Here is a 17,191-nt window from a genome sequence, read left to right on the forward strand (position 1 = left end):
CATAACTTTTCTTCCAAGGAGTAAGTGTCTTTGAATTTCATGGCTGCAATCACCATTTGCAGTGATTTTGAAGTCCCCAAAAATAAAGTCTGACACTGTTTCCACTGTTTCCCCATCTATTTGCCATGAAGTGATGGGACCAGATGCCATGATACTGTATCAGTGCACTCTAATATGTATATTAACTACACATTGTGTGTGATTATGAAGAATCAGAGTCTTGGACTTCTGGTGAGCATTTTTTAGCACCTATTACTAAGTATTCTGGTGCTACCAGTGCCCCAGTAAGTTTCAAGCCAAGAAACACCTGAGTGTTTTAATTTATACTGTGGTCATCTTGACATATTTAAGAATGAATGAAGGGACCGTGGTAAGACTGTGGGAGAGATTGCCAGTTTTTCCTGGATTTTTGAATAAAATTGGCAAAGCTGAGGGAAGTAGGACCTGACAGTTTTCCTGGATATTTATGGACAAGTGTCAGTGTGGCCTGGAGTCATGGTGTAGGTTAGAGCTCCAGTTGGCTGGACCATCACATTTTCTGAGCAGAGTATTGCCTGTAAGTGGGTTAGATATCACTGCACGAAGACTGGCAGGGATAAAGATCAATGACTAAAGTGTTTCTTGGCTTTCCTTTCAAATTTCATTCCATGAGGGATTCTGAAATGTATTCTCAGTAAGCACTATATATCATTTGTGATTTTTAATATCCTCTTTGACTGTTATCCCTCATCCTGGTCCCTTTCCTGAATGTAACCACTATTTTCAGTTTATTATGATTCCAAAGTGTGGTTGCACATAATTTTGTATATATCTATGCTTCTGGTTTAGTTTATTTTGTAATTATTTTTATTTAAAATGTTTATGTTTTATTTGTTTTTAGTTTTGGAGGAGAATTAACTTTTATATGTAGAATCATGTTTCTTATAGTATTAATTAATTCTAGGATGATTAAGCTTTATAATTATTTTTCTCTAATGAGATAACGGTACTTTTGCATATTGTATAGCCTGAAATTCTGAAAAATGCCTTAGCACATGAATCAAAAAGCCTGTGTTCTCTTCATGACTTGGTCTCAACTGAATTCTTGGCTTAATTTACAGTGAGTCTTATCTTCTTTATCTGCAGAATCATAAGGTCAGACCTATTCAGTTGTGTAGTAATTGTGCTTTATTGATTTCTGGAGGTAGTGTGAAAGTGTTAAAGGGTGACTAAAAGAGCCCAACTAGGGTATCTGGGTGTGGGCTAGAGTGGACAACAGGGGGTTCAATGAATTTAACTCCTATGTGTCTACTATGCAATTTGAAATATGTTTTAAATACCCCACTACTTTAATAAAAAATAAAAATAAAAACCACTAAACAGATCAAATTACCTCTAAGACTTAATTGACGATCTATTTTAGAATCTTTAGCTTCCTTCACATTAATAGATGAAATTCCCCCAATAAATAGTGATTATTTAAGAAACTATATGGAGTAATGAGGGCGTCCCTGGTGGCTCAGATGGTAAAGAACCTGGCTGCAATGCAGGAGAATCAGGTGAGATCCCTGGGTCAGGAAGATCCCATGGGGAAGGCAATGGCAACCCACCGCAGTATTCTTGCCTGAAGAATACCATGGACAGAGGAATCTGGCAGGCTATAGTCCATGGGGTCACAAAGAGTCAGACACAACTGAATGACTAACACGTTTACTTCACTTTTCATGCAGTAATGAACAAATTGTGTTTTCTATCCAGGCTCAATCATTTCATCTTTAAAGAAGCTAAATAGAAAGTAGACAACATGCAACAGATGAAGACGGTAAACCCTCCTCTTGAAACTCCAACCCCTGGTTGTCTCCTATGATTTGGGAATGGTGTTTTCCTCTAAGCCTTACTCCAGGCTTCACTATGGATATCAAGTTCCTCAAAACTACTCCTGCTACAGAAATTCTTGAATTTTTCAGTCATGACTAGAGATCAGTGGTTCAGTCCTCTCCAATTACATGTGGGGAAATAATTTACTCATTTCCAATTCACTTAATTTTTAGTCATCATGTGAGGTTGAGGCTTCTACCATGTATAGAAAAAAAAAAAAAAACTCATAAAATATCCTTATATCATGACTCCCAGAGAACAACTTCCATTATTTAGGATAATTAATCATTTAAATATCAGGGAATCAAATAAATCCTATTATCACCACTAAATGACAAGTTGCTTATGCTTCCAGAATACATTTTTTTTCATAGTTTTCACTGTATGTTCTGATTGAAAGACTGCTGCTGCTGCTGCTAAGTCACTTCAGTCGTGTCCGACTCTGTGCGACCCCATAGACAGCAGCCCACCAGGCTCCCCCGTCCCTGGGATTCTCCAGGCAAGAACACTGGAGTGGGTTGCCATTTCCTTCTCCAATGCATGAAAGTGAAAAGTGAAAGTGAAGTCACTCAGTTGTGTCTGACTCTTTGCGACCCCATGGACTGCAGCCCACCAGGCTCCTCCGCCCATGGGATTTTCCAGGCAAGAGTACTGGAGTGGGGTGCCATTGCCTTCTCCGGATTGAAGGACTAGGAGGACCAATTTGCATTGGCTTCATTTAATAAATATTTTACTTATTTTTGCCTATTTCCAGGCAAGATAATCACAGTGCTCCTTTAGTCAACCAGCATGCCATGTGAGAGTGAAGTGAAGCACTCTGTCAGAAATAGCAAATGCTGATGAGCAGTTGCAGGTTAAATCCATTTTCTGATAAGGATTCTAAAGCAAGGAATATACATGTGGATGTGCTTTCATGTCTGGCACCTTTCAGTCTTCACAAGCAAAGGCATAAGCTGCAGTAGTCCCTAGAGCCATCAGTGCCTTTAGAGTCTTGGTTTATTAGATGCTTGGGCTCAGGGTCCTTATTCAAATAGAAAACTGACTTTAGAATGATAATTGGCAAATGTCATAAACAGTAGTGGTTCCTCACTGGGGAAGAAGGTGATCTACATTCTGGGAGCTCTGTTAGAAAATGCTGTTGTTTTCCAGACAAACTATTGCTTCTTCCTATAACAAGCTGCTGCTGCTGCTGCTGCTAAGTCACTTCAGTCGTGTCTGACTCTGCATGACCCCATAGACGGCAGCCCACCAGGCCCACCCCCCCCGCCCCCCGCCCGGTCCCTGAGATTCTCCAGGCAAGAACACTGGAGTGGGTTGCCATTTCCTTCTCCAGTGCATGAAAGTGAAAAGTGAAAGTGAAGTTGCTCAGTCGTGCCTGACTCTTCGCAACCCCATGGACTGCAGCCTACTAAGGCTCCTCTGTCCATGGGATTTTCCCGGCAAGAGTACTGGAGTGGGTGGCCATTGCCTTCTCCACCTATAACGAGCACAAAGCTTAAATGGACAAGCCACCTTGTGTCTGTATGAAGCTGGCTTCGGAGACTAAATGCCCAAGTTTGAATCCAGTCCCTGCTCATCATTGCTGTGTGGTATTGGCAAGTTGTTCTTCCTCTTTCAGTCTCAGTCTCTACATCTGTAAAATGTAGATCTTCCCAGCTCTTAACTGGTAGGATGTCATGATGATTAAATGAGCTAGTCCTTACAAAGTGTTTGTCAGCCCAGGGTGTGGGATGTTTTAAGCATTCGGTGAATGTCCACTATTATTATTCATAAAATATTTGGCACAGCCAGTTATGAGTGTAGCGTATTGCAGCATGTGGGGACGTGACCTCAGCATGGTCATGGAAGCATTGCATTGGATCAAAAATGCCTGGGGATTAGGGTCGTGTCAAAAGAGAGAACACTTTAAAAAGCTGAGCAGACTTCCCTTTCTCCTAAATTTGTCTGTATCCTTGTAACTGATAAATGCATATTATGTTTTGCATTACTCTATTTGTATATAATATTTAGTACATTAATGTTTTATTGACTATGCCAAAGCTTTTGACTGTGTGGATCACAATAAACTGTGAAAAATTCTGAAAGAGATGGGAATACCAGACCACCTAACCTGCCTCTTGAGAAACCTGTATACAGGTCAGGAAGCAACAGTTAGAACTGGACATGGAACAACAGACTGGTTCCAAATAGGGAAAGGAGTACGTCAAGACTGTATACTGTCACCCTGCTTATTTAACTTCTATGCAGAGTACATCATGAGAAACGCTGGGCTGGAAGAAGCAGAAGCTGGAATCAAGATTGCCGGGAGAAATATCAATCACCTCAGATATGCAGATGACACCACCCTTATGGCAGAAAGTGAAGAGGAACTAAAGAGCCTCTTGATGAAAGTGAAAGACGAGAGTGAAAAAGGTGGCTTAAAGCTTAACATTCAGAAAACGAAGATCATGGCATCTGGTCCCATCAGTTCATGGGAAATAGATGGGGAAACAGTGGAAACAGTGTCAGACTTTATTTTTTGGGGCTCCAAAATCACTGCAGATGGTGACTGCAGCCATGAAATTCAAAGACGCTTACTCCTTGGAAGAAAAGTTATGACCAACCTAGACAGCATATTCAAAAGCAGAGACATCACTTTGCCAACAAAGGTCCGTCTAATCAAGGCTATGGTTTTTCCAGTGGTCTGTATGGATGTGACAGTTGGACTGTGAAGAAAGCTGAGTGCTGAAGAATTGATGCTTTTGAACTGTGGTATTAGAGAAGACTCTTGAGAGTCCCTTGGACTGCAAGGAGGTCCAACCAGTCCATTCTGAAGGAGATCAACACTGGGATTTCTTTGGAGGGAATGATGCTGAAGCTGAAACTCCAATACTTTGGCCACCTCATGTGAAGAGTTGACTCATTGGAAAAGACCCTGATGCTGGGAGGGATTGGGGGCAGGAGGAGAAGGGGGCGACAGGGTGAGATGGCTGGATGGCATCACCGACTCAATGGACGTGAGTCTGAGTGAACTCCGGGAGATGGTGATGGACAGGGAGGCCTGGCGTGCTGCGATTCATGGGGTCGCAGCGGGTCGGACACAACTGAGCGACTGAACCGAACTGAACTGAATGCATAATCCATTTTACATACACAGTTTTATGCCTGCTTCCTAAGTAAGCCCCTAATTTCTCTTATATTTCTGCCTCAGCATTAATCCTGTCTGACTCAAACCAAGCAGGGAATCCTGAAATTTTCTTGCTCCCTCATCCTCCAAAAAGAAATGCATAAAAAGAGAATAATGTGAAATTTCTCGAATGATAGCTTCTGGTAATAGAGGAAAAGGTCTCAGGGTGTTCAATCAGCAACATTGTTTGAGCACCTTTTGAACACCATGGAGAAGCTACAATGGTGGAGAGAGAGACAGAAGAGTAAGCATAAATGCAGCTTGTTGTCTAGTCGCTGGCCATAAGGTGAGAGGGGAGCAGACCTAGATGAAGGTAATGCATGGCAAATATGGAAAGTAACAGAAGAGAGGATTCAAGTGAGTTATGTGGGATATAAAGAAGAGTCATCCCATTCAGCAGAGGGCTATGAGAAGGCTCAATAAAGGAAGGGAGAAAGTATATGAGTGAATTTTGATTGGGGAAATAAAGGGTGAAAGAATAAATGTAAACTAGCCCTGCCCTCAGAGAAGGTAGTCTATTAGCACTGAACGCTTTGAGCATTGACAATTTTAGGCCAGCCTAGACAGGTATGAGATGTTATAGAAGAAACAACAAAGTCTGCCAGTCAGCTGGCGTTGTCAGGAGAGGCATCCAGGGAAAGGAAAAGATGATAAGGACTGGGTGTCCTCTGCTCGCCCCACCACTGTCTCTTGTGCAGTGGGTATTATATTTGCAAAGACAGAGAGGAGGGAAAAGGAGGGAGTAGTGGTGTCTCCTGGACTATTGCAACAAGATCTAGCCAGTGCAAAGATGGCAATGTTCTGCCCCAGAGATGGAAGGAGAGCTGAAGTGGACGGTACAGATAAGAGACAGTGAGGATAGACAATTCTCTGTGTGTGTGTCAGAAGGAACTCGTAGACATTACCTTATTAAGAAAATTATTCTTCCCTGTACCTATGGCCCAAAAAGCTGAACAGGAAACATCTGACTAAGTTAATTTGCACGCCCTTTTTTAAGCAAAATACTCTGGGTATTAGTACCAGTTTGGGTTATTTTTATACTCACTCAAAATGAACTGGCAGATATTTCAGCGGCAAGGGTAACTCCTTTCTTTAATGTTAAGTATAATAGATCTTTACTTACTGCAGAAATGTATGTGGGTAGCAATGTCTTCTAATCTATATCACCACTTTCCCACAGAGCAATATGCATGCAGTTACAGTCAGATACATTCCAGTTTCTTAGCCATCCTGTGTGACTAGAAACATCAAGAATACAGTGCAGTGCAGGGAGCTATATTCCATATCCTGCGAGAAACCATGATGGGAAAGAATGTGTATGTGTGTAATTGAATCCATTTTTTTATACAGCAGAAATTAACACTACATTGTAAATCAACTATACTTCAATAAAATAAAAGAATGCAGTGTGATGATACAAGGAACCAGGAAGATGAGAGAGGACTTTTCGCAGCTTATTATTTAACAAGATATAAGTACTGTCCCTTCCATTAAAAAAATAAACACTTTTCTATTACAAATTAAATGACATTCCAAATACTGTGTCATATGGCAAAGTGGAAAGTATCTGTATAGTAAACTGACATGCCTCCCCCAATCCTGCTGTTTAACCCCCTTTCCTCTGATTCTGCAGGTTAATCTGAAAAGCTCAGGGAATCGAAGAAAACAGAGGGAAGCTTATTCAGCTCTGGATGCACTATAATGTCTCAGCAGCACTTTTAAATTATATGTTTAGGCTGACAGGCAGATGTATTTCAGGACAGAATCCTCAGAAAGCAGGAGACAATTTCCTTCAGCTCCACGTCATCGTTTGATGTAGATCGCCTATTATATTCTTGAGGTATTATGAGAAATGGATTGGGAGATATTTTCTTGACATTGGGTAGACTAATGGAATCTGGTGACTGTATTTAAAATGTGCAGAGGTTTGTTATAACATGGTAATAGAAATATCAATTGCACTGACAGGTGAAAAAAACCTGTCAATGAATGATAATGAAGTTATTTAAATGTCGACTCACTCGCAAACATTTTCCAAACCCTAAATTATTCTCACTGCTGTAACCTCATGCCTCCTGAGTTGCGCAGGAACAGAGTCTGTGATGTAGCCAGTGCAACTTTGCCTCTGGAAGCTATTTGTATGCCACCAAATGCACCAGGGACAGTGGAGGTGGCTGCCCTTAATGATTTTAGGAAAGAAACAAAACACAGAAGCTGCAGACTCTTGAATTAGAGTTAAACACTGTTCCTCTTTCAGGACATCTCATTTGAGCTGATTTGAGTGATGCCTTGATATTTCTTGTCCCTGGACTTCTCTCTACAGCTTGAGTCTTGTTTTTGTGACCTTGGCATTGTGGCATGATGTGTCTGGGAGAGAGTATATTCCCTCTCTGGGGCCTGGAAGTGAAGGAAGGTGTCAAGTTATGTGGATATTTTCTAAAAGCCTTTTTGAAGAAGAAGCCTAGCTTATCCTCAATTCAAAGAGGGTGTCCATCAGGCTTCATGCATTCATTCACCTTCTGTCTGTAGAAGGCACCTGCTATGTACCAGCATTGTCCTGAGGGCCGGGGACTTGGAAATGAACAGAGATGTGTGCTTTCCTATGGTGCTTACAGTGGCCAGGTTATAAATGCCAGGCAGAGGTTGCTCCATTAAACAATAGAGGGGCATGGAGCATGCCGACCACCGTAGTCCCGCTTGAGCCTGCAGAGCCCATTGTATCTGCTCATAACAAGGACTTCAGTGATTCTTGCCTGAATAGCTGAGCTTCTTAATTTTGACTTTGTGGAAATCCTGTGGGCCACATGAAAAGAGCAAACATCTGTGAAGTCAGTCACTCAGCCAAAACAATTAGGTTTCACAAGTGTCTGGGGCACTCTTCTGAGAGCTCGGAAGACAGCAGTCCACAAGACATCTTTCCTACCCTCATGACGCTTGTATTCTGGTGGGAGAATTTTTTTTTTTTACAATAAAAAATAAGTAAAAATCTTTCAGATGTGGGTAAAGACTATGAAGAGAAAATAAAAGAGGCTAAGGAGGAGCAGTGTATTAGGAGAGGGGGGTCGCTGAATGAAGTGAGGGGCCATCTGTCAGGGTATCTAGATAAAGAGCTCTCCAAGGGCAAGAATAACAAGGCAGGAGTGGGCAGGAATCAGGGGGAGAGGGGAAAAGGAGAGATACTAGGAATGGGAATCTCAGGATTATATTGCAGTCCTATTAGATGCAGAAGTCAATATTATTTGTCTATAGCAAGTCTTGAGTTTGTATGGAGACAGGACACTGACTGGTTACCCAGCTTGTGAGCTCATAAGTCTCATTCTGTTTGACTTCAGGTCGTTGCTCTTCCATTCAGCTGTGACGTCTTGGTAATCTTCATGAGCCATCATCACATCATTGACAGGTTGACCCATTCACCTCGTCCATATTTCTAGCCTCGCGAGAAGCCTAAGTGGGCCACATCAAGAATCACTTTCTTTGTGCCTTGTTGTGAGAGTTTCTGTTTAGACTTTTCTTAATATGGCTTCTGGCAGGTCCTCTGGATTTTTGCTAAGTATGAAGAGAATCCAAGTTTGGGCCTACCCCATGGGGAACTTCTAATAATTTCAGTTCATATTCCTTTTTTAAAACTAGGCTTTGTAAATACATTTCCTTTTTCCTCTTGTAGCTTTTGAGAGAGGAAATGTAGCATGAGGTTAAAGATACAGCCCTTAGTGAGTGTCCCACCTCCAAGTTCTGTGGCCTTAGTTAAGTAGGTTGGTTATACATGTGGGCCTGCCTTATCTATAGCATATGACTAATACCAGTCTGCCTCTCATGGGATTCTGAAGGAGCTGAAGAACTTAGATCACACTGTAAGCAGCCAATAAAAGTACATTTATAATATCTGTTAGGATTCTTAAATGTAATAATCTATTCAGCAGTAGAATCCTGACACAGTTGTTATAGAAGCAGAGTACAGAATCTTTTATCAAGTTCTCTCCTTACCTCTCTGATCCAAGTTCTGCACAAAACTGCTAACATTTATCCCTCAAAATATGATAGGCTAAATGTGGTTACATTTCAGAATCGTAATAGCTTCATGGGATAGTCTTATCTTCTAAGCAAACTAACTCTAACTCATTTTCAGTGATTGAGATTTTCCTTGAGGATTCACATGATGGGTTTTAGTGAATGTTGGCCAAAGAATGCTAAAAATCATCAAGAAAAAGAATGAGTGATAAAATGAGTAACAAAAGCTATAATTTGTAGATGGTTTATTACATACCAGCCATTGTGCTCAGCACTTTTTATGGATTAATTTAGTTTACAGATGATTCTGCGCTTATTTATTATCCCATTTGATGATATAAGATTGTAGTAGAGGAAATCCAATCACACATTTTATTTCTGGCACTCCTTGTGGAAACTAGCTGTGCCCAGTGTTCATCCCTTGGAGACTCTGTCATCTCAAAAAGATCATAAGTTCTTGGAAAGCAGGGGCCATGCCTTGAATGTGGTTTCTCCATCCCTCAGAGAAGCTCTTCTCAGGTCTATGCATATAGTAAATACTTAAATAAAGACATGCTTTCAAATGTTCTAAAAGTCACTAAGATGCATTTGTTGAAAAGGGTAAAGATTAAGGATCAAACACAAGAGCCTGCAGTCCTTGATTTAATCATTTGCTATTTGTTTTCCTGAGACACTTATTTTTTAAGCTTTCTGTATCTTCTAGCACAGTATAGGTGTTGACAGAAGCTATGTTTTTAATCTGTAATAAGCCAGCTTATAAACACAACCTGAAAAAATGCTTGCTTTGGAATGTTTTAAAAAATGGTACAATTGGAGGATGCAAGGCTGCATCTTAAGTATGTCTGTGTATGGTACCTATTTTTAAGATTGCTTCCTTTTTGCCTTCATAGCAACAGTCACTTTATAGTTAGCATAACTGGCATTTCTCTTGGCAAATTTGATTTATTTTAAATATTTTTATTGTTCTCCTTTTCTTATGAAACCAAGAGCCATAATCTTTGTTTGGCTTTTTTTTTTTTTTTTTTTTTGGTCTTTCATACTGTTTCCCGAAGTATATTGTTCAGAAGACTAATCTCATTAGATATCTCTCACGAATGGATCCTATAATCAAATATGTTTTGAATATGCTTCATGAAATATGCATGTAAGAGGTTCACAGTGTATATTAGAATAATAAAATTTATGTATGTATGTAAGAATAATAAAAATTCTAAGTTCTGAAGTTAAGAAACGTTAAATTTTGCCTAATCAAGTGTTTCCTAACATTTTTTTGATCTCGGATGATACTCCTCTCCCCTGTATTTAGAGATGACACTTAAAATATTTAACAGCTAGTGCACTGGCTCAACAGCCAGCCTGCTGCTCAACTGTCTGTCTCTTCTCTGTTCTTTCCGAGCCCACATCCCTAGGAGACTGAATTTCCCACATTTGACCATGCAGGAATGACTGGAAGCATCTGTTGGCTATGAAGGGGAGTTTGGGTTTGCAGATGGACCCTAGGAATTGCCTTCTAGGGTGCAGTCCCTCCTCCAAGGTCACTGTCTCCTCCACTGGGGCTCAGGCTGACTGTCATAAGCAGTGGCATTCAGAACAGGTGCTGGAGCAAGTGTCCTGGGTCACACAGTGACACTCTGCTATTTCAGCCCTCAATCTTTCGGTTGCTGGGACTGTAAGGAGATCTGGGCATTTTCCAAGGAGAGGCCCTGGTGACAAGGCTGGTAGAAGTAGCTACTCAGAGAATGTGGTGCAGTAAACGACTTGGCAACTGGTTCGCAATCATCGAGTGTCTTCACTCCTGTATCACTGTACCAGTGTATCCCAGCTGGTTGGTTGTTTTACCTATGAAACTTGTGAACACTCTATGTAATTCTGGTTCTGCAGGACAGCCACAGACAATTGCTTGTCTGTGACATTTGGGGTATATGGAAATACATCAGTTTTTTTTTTTTTCCCTTTCTATTAGTTACTATAATACCACAATGTTTAAACACTTAATTTGGCTTGAATTGAGAACAAATTTTGATTCACTTTTTGAGCTTTGAAAAATAAAGGGGCAAAAATGGCACAAAAAAATAATGGCAGATACCTGAAGTTTCTGGGCTACTGATGTTAAAATAAAAGTTCCCAGTAACATTGTAAGTTATCTGAAAAAGGAGTCGTTCATGTAAATCTGAATTAGTCACTCCATTACCATCTTTCACACTTGGATTTCAGTTAAGTGTGCGCTCGCGTGCACACACACACACACACACACACACACACACACACACACGCACACAGAGTTTGCCCTTGTAGTTGTAGTTTGTGTTTTGAATGTAAAAATATTCTTGAGTAGCTCAGAGATTGAGTTGATAGAAATTATGGGAAACTATTTTTCATGCTTTTATAAACTGATCCCTGCTTCTCCTTTCTTTTATCCCACTAGAAAAACATGAACTGTTCTCTCATCCCCAACACAGTTCTATCAATTTCTGCCTACCACAAAATTTATAAATGTGGAAGTATTTGTACATTTAATCCTCTTCCCATCACCCCTCCATAGATTTTGCAATTATGTTTTTTGTTCTTGAACTTGTATCCTTAAGAATACAAATAGAAAACGTTATCCAATAAAAGGAGCTAGAGAAAGACTATTGAAATTTTGGAGACAAGCAAGTCTCAGTAAGAAGAGAAAGTTGACTCAGTGTAACCACGGAGAGAGTGGGAAAAACGGGTCAAACACCAGGATTAGACTCAGTAAGGAAAGAAGCCTCAGATATTTCTTAGAAAATAGCAGGAATTTTCATGTCTAGATGAGTCTGATAAGAAAAAAATATATGGAAGGAGAATTTAAAGAAGTTTGTCATAGTTAATAGATAAGCTCTTCTGTAAAGAGATTAGGAATATTCTTATATATTCTTGGTTATTAAGCAAGCATTTGTTCGATTGGGCTAAAGCCCAGACTGGTCCTGAGGAAATCTGGTTATATATTTGGATTATGTAAGGTGACTTCTGTTTTTTGATGCTCTGACTACAGCTGACCCCTGAGCAATAGAGATTTGAACTCTGTGTGTATCCACTTATACATATTTTTTTAGTAGTAAATACTGTAGATTCTACAATGTGTGTTTGGTTGAATCCTTGGATGCAGAACCACAGATGTGGAGAAACTGTGTATATAGGAGGCCAGTGATAAGTTGTATGCTGATTTTTGACTACAGGAATTGTTGGCACCCCTAACCCCCTTATTATTCAAGTATCAACTCTACATCCCTTTTCTAAAACTCTACCCATTTTCCATTTTCAAGATCCAAAGTCCTTCTAAGAAACTTTTCATAATACCCCAATCTTCAGTGATTTGGAGTGTAATCTAAATTCTATGAAGTGTTTTCTATATTTACTTACTTATAATTTATGTATATAATATGTATTTTAGTCTCAGTTCAGTTCAGTCACTCAGTCATGTCCGACTCTTTGTGACCCCATGAATCGCAGCACACCAGGCCTGCCTGTCCATCACCAACTCCCGGAGTTCACTCAGACTCACGTCCATCGAGTCAGTGATGCCATCCAGCCATCTCATCCTCGGTCGTCCCCTTCTCCTCCTGCCCCCAATCCCTCCCAGCATCAGAGTCTTCTCCAATGAGTCAACTCTTCGCATGAGGTGGCCAAAGTACTGGAGTTTCAGCTTTAGCATCAGTCCTTCCAAAGAAATCCCAGGGCTGATCTCCTTCAGAATGGACTGGTTGGACCTCCTTGCAGTCCAAGGGACTCTCAAGAGTCTTCTCCAACACCACAGTTCAAATGCATCAATTCTTTAGTGCTCAGCCTTCTTCACAGTCCAACTCTCACATCCATACATGACTACTGGGAAAAAACATAGCCTTGACTAGACGGACCTTAGTCGGCAAAGTAATGTCTTGCTTTTGAATATGCTATCTAGGTTGGTCATAACTTTTCTTCCAAGGAGTAAGCGTCTTTGAATTTCATGGCTGTAATCACCATCTGCAGTGATTTTGAAGCCCCCCAAAATAAAGTCGGATACTATTTCCACTGTTTCCCCATCTATTTCCCACGAAGTGATGGGACCGGATACCATGATCTTCATTTTCTAATATCATCTAAAATATTTATCTATCTTTTATAAATATTTTTTGGTAAAGAGCTCCCTGTATCTCTAGCCATAGCAACTTCTTAATTCCTTAATTCCTACCTAATATGTTTTATAGCTTTCTAGCTCTGGTGCCTGATCCTGAGTAGGCTCTTAATGTATGACATTGAGGTTGATAACAGACAACTCTTCTATTTCATCTTTATGGTGTATGGAAATATGAAACTTCTATCATATCATAAATAAGTTTAAATAATTGCATTTTTGTGATTTTTTCTGATTAAACCAACTTTATTTTCTGAGTCTTGTTAATTTTCATCTCTTTTGTTACATATAACACATTACCACTTTCTTTTTCTGCCTTTCAAAGCTATTGGATTCTTGAAAGTAGGGGCTGTGTCCTGGAACATAGCACAGAGCCTAGTTCATTTTAGAGGCTCTACAAATGTCAATGGATGAATTGCGTTTTCTTTGGGAATCTCCTATTTGTGTAAAGAAGCTGACAGATTTTATATTTGTTCCCTTTAAATTAAAAAAAAAAAAAGCTGTGGTATAATGTAACACAGAGCTTAGAGTCAGAAAGGAAAGTGAAAGTGAAGTCGCTCAGTCGTGTCCAACTCTTTGCAACCCCGAGGACTGTAACCTACCAGGCTCCTCTGTCGATGGGATTCTCCAGGCAAGAATACTGGAGTGGGTTGCCATTCAAAATACCTAGAGTCAAATTCTAACTGACTTTGAAAAAATCATTCATGTTCTCTCAACCACTTTCTTCAAATATAGATAATATTTCCTACTGAACTTGGTTGCAATGATGATCTAATAAGATGTACAATTCTGAAATATATAATAGACTTATATAGAGAAGGTGATTAAGATCTGTTTATTCAGTCTAAATTAAAAAGTCATTGAACAATGTCAAGAAAAGATGAGAGAATCTCCAAAAACGACAAAGTCAGTGCCAAGACGTAATATCCTCCCAACTCCAGGTGGCTTAACCTGGAAAAGGCCACTGAGTAGAACTGTGAAATTTCGCTTACTATTAAGACATCTTCTTATTCTTAAATAATAAGAAAAGACTGAATGACCTTTGGAGAGACTAGCCCACCATATATCCTATGACTCATGAAAGAAAACACAATTTGTAGATAAATCAGCAGAACCTACTTTTCCACTGTGCCAAAGATAAAGCAGAATTCTGGAAATGTCAGATCTAAGTAAAAGGTCTTTATTTCTTAGTCTAGTTTCAAGGAATACCCTCATTCTTAATCTTTGAAAATTAAACACATTCTCGATGCAATGCACGTACCTTAAGGAGCAGTGAGAGATGGAGTTTTAATTTTTACCAATTCAATTTAAATGCAAATGTTAACCACTCACATGATGCTACTGTGTACATAATTAAGCATCATTATATACTACATGAATCATTTAGAAACCTCTGGAGAGCCATTCTACTATGTAAAACATGCATTACATTGACAAGCAGGCAAATGATGTATACTTCTGTCCTCATTAATGCTCCTTTTGAATTATAGGTCAACCGATTATGGGACAACCTATGAGAAGCTGAATGATAAAGTTGGGTTGAAAACGATTTTAAGCTATCTCTACGTGTGTCCTACCAACAAGCGTAAGGTAAGAAGTGTGTATTCAGCATGCTGTTTATTCATGATGTGACTTCTGTCTTGGCTGGCTCATCTCTCTAAACCACCTAAAAATCCATTACAGTTAAGCTTCAAGAGATATAAAGATGAATTGATGGATGTTAAGGTGGTAAAATGTCCGACACATCATAATTTTCAGATCAGCAGCTGTGAATGTAGGAGAGAGAGAGGCAGGCATATCATTATCATTTCCAAAAGGCAGCTATAGGGAATGTCCTGTTGTGTGGATGTTCCAGACTCTTACAAGAGCTCTGACCAGTTAGTGGCAGGAATCATAATGAAGCATGGCAAAACAAAAGGTAGGATTTTCATGGAATGTCCACCTCTATTCCCTTGGCATGGAATAAATAGATTGACGAGAATTGAAGTGAACACATTGTCCTAAGCAGGTTGGAAGTTTCATTTCTAATGTTTATTCAGATTGCATGCAAATGTCAGGCTGGAGACAAAGCTGGAAGGGACCCTGAAGATCATCATATACGACATACTAATTTTACAGATGAGGAAACTAGAGTTCAAAGAAAGAAAATCACTTGCCTCCATCACAGAGTTATAGGCACAGCTGGGACAAGAATCCAGCTTTCTTGCTTGGCGATCATCCTGTTTCCACTGCATTATACTGCTGTTATGATGAGAGGTTATTTACTCTTCAGTGAAAAGTGAGAGTGTTATTGCTCAATCATGTCCAGCTCTTAGCAACCTCATGGACGCTCCTCAGTCCAGGCTCCTCTGTCCTAGGAATTCTCTAGGCAAGAATACAGGAGTAGGTAGCCATTCCCTTCTCCAGGGGATCTTCCCAACCCAGGGTCTCCCATTTTGTAGGCAGATTCTTTACCATCTGATGTACCAGAGAGCTGTCATGAACATAGGGTTTATTTATTCTTCAGAGAGGGATGTTATTTTCTTAGGAAGAAAATAATATTTGCTTTTAAATGAGAAACACCTATTTGGTTTAGGAGGAGAGTGGTGGTACATTCGTTGTCTAGTTTTAAAAATTTGCACTATCAGATTCTGACATATAATTTCTAGGAATTATATAAGTTATATGAATAGATAAGAATATCTATCAGGAAATTTAAAAAGGTTGTTCATTTGTCCCAAGCCATATTCTCTTATGTTGGTAGCCCTGATACCTATGTTCTCATTTCAGATCTGTCAATAGTTACTATCATTGACCTTGAGTAGGTAGGTACTACATTTTGTCATCTGGCCCATGGAAGGTAGATTAGTACATCTCTAAATAGTCATCCTCAACTCTAGCTGTAGATGCAGAGCAATGGGCATTGTAGGGTGTGCAAACCTCTGCCCTACCCCTGTTGCTCTGGCTTAGGGCTCAGGGAACTGTATCTTGTGCAAGTTCCTCAGGTGCTTCTAATATATATCTGAGTTTAAGAACCGCCTACATAGGGTGTAATATTTCTTCTGGCTCTACACATTTCAAGTTTTTCAGTTGGAGCAGCATAATTTCCCATTGTGCATAGACTCTGAAGTCAGATGGCTTGAGTAAAAACCCAGCTAAGCCAATTAACAAGTATATAACTAAGGCGATTTCCTTAATCTCTCCTAGCACAGTGTCATCAAATTCAAAATAAGCATAATTATAGTACCTATCTCAGGAGGAAAGTTTTAAGGACTACATTAACTAAGGCACTTCAAGTATTTAGCACAGAATAGCTAAGGCCTTATCATGTTTTCTCTTCTCTTTATTCTCCTTTGCTCATCTTTCTTCTCCTCCTTTATCAAATAATTACTGGAAATAATAGTAGTGACCATCCTCTATAAATATCAGTGTTTAGTAGACTTTCTACAATGATAGAAATGTTCCTCTAAGCTGTCCAGTGCTATAGACACTAGGCACTTGGGGCTATTACTTAAATTATGGCTAGTGTGCCTGTGGAGCCAGATTTTACATTTAATTTCATTTTAGTTCATTTGAATGTAAATAGCCACGTGTGGCTGTTGGCCACAGTATTGGGGAGCACAGTTAAGTAACGTCAGCCTCTCAAATTTAGAGATTTACCCTGAACGTTCCTATCTTGCCCTTCCTGGCTGATGACTGGTCCAACATCAACAATTACATCTAAACAATCTTGATCGGTTGTATACAGTCCTAAATTGAGGAGCTGAACTTATATCCCTTATTTTTTATAATGAAATTTAGCTGTGTTTGTTGGCTTTGAATCAATTCTTATAATCTCTATTGATTTTTCCTCTAGTTCACATTTTTAGTAAATTTTATTTAACAATGAAATTGTAGGCACCATAAGATATAGAAATAAATAAGCCAGCTTTCCACCTTCAAAGATCCTGTATTCTAGTAGTAAATGCAATATTACTTTTTTTGTAACCAAGAAGTCTCTGACTCTGCTTGGACCTAGCAGGTGTCTTTGGGTGAGTTGTTTACAT

At 39.6% G+C, this 17,191-nt stretch overlaps 1 protein-coding gene across 3 annotated transcripts in view; it reads left to right on the forward strand.

The window, feature by feature from the left end:
- Positions 1–17,191, forward strand: part of SORCS1 (sortilin related VPS10 domain containing receptor 1) — a 580,301-nt gene that overhangs the window by 295,810 nt on the left and 267,300 nt on the right. For all 3 annotated transcript variants that reach the window (XM_013975206.2, XM_018041707.1, XM_018041708.1), the window contains exon 3: positions 14,657–14,756. In XM_013975206.2, the coding sequence (XP_013830660.2) occupies positions 14,657–14,756 (100 nt within the window). The remainder of the gene's footprint in view (positions 1–14,656; positions 14,757–17,191) is intronic.

This window comes from Capra hircus, chromosome 26 (assembly GCF_001704415.2).
Source record: "Capra hircus breed San Clemente chromosome 26, ASM170441v1, whole genome shotgun sequence".
In the NCBI taxonomy this organism is placed as follows: Eukaryota; Metazoa; Chordata; class Mammalia; order Artiodactyla; family Bovidae; genus Capra; species Capra hircus.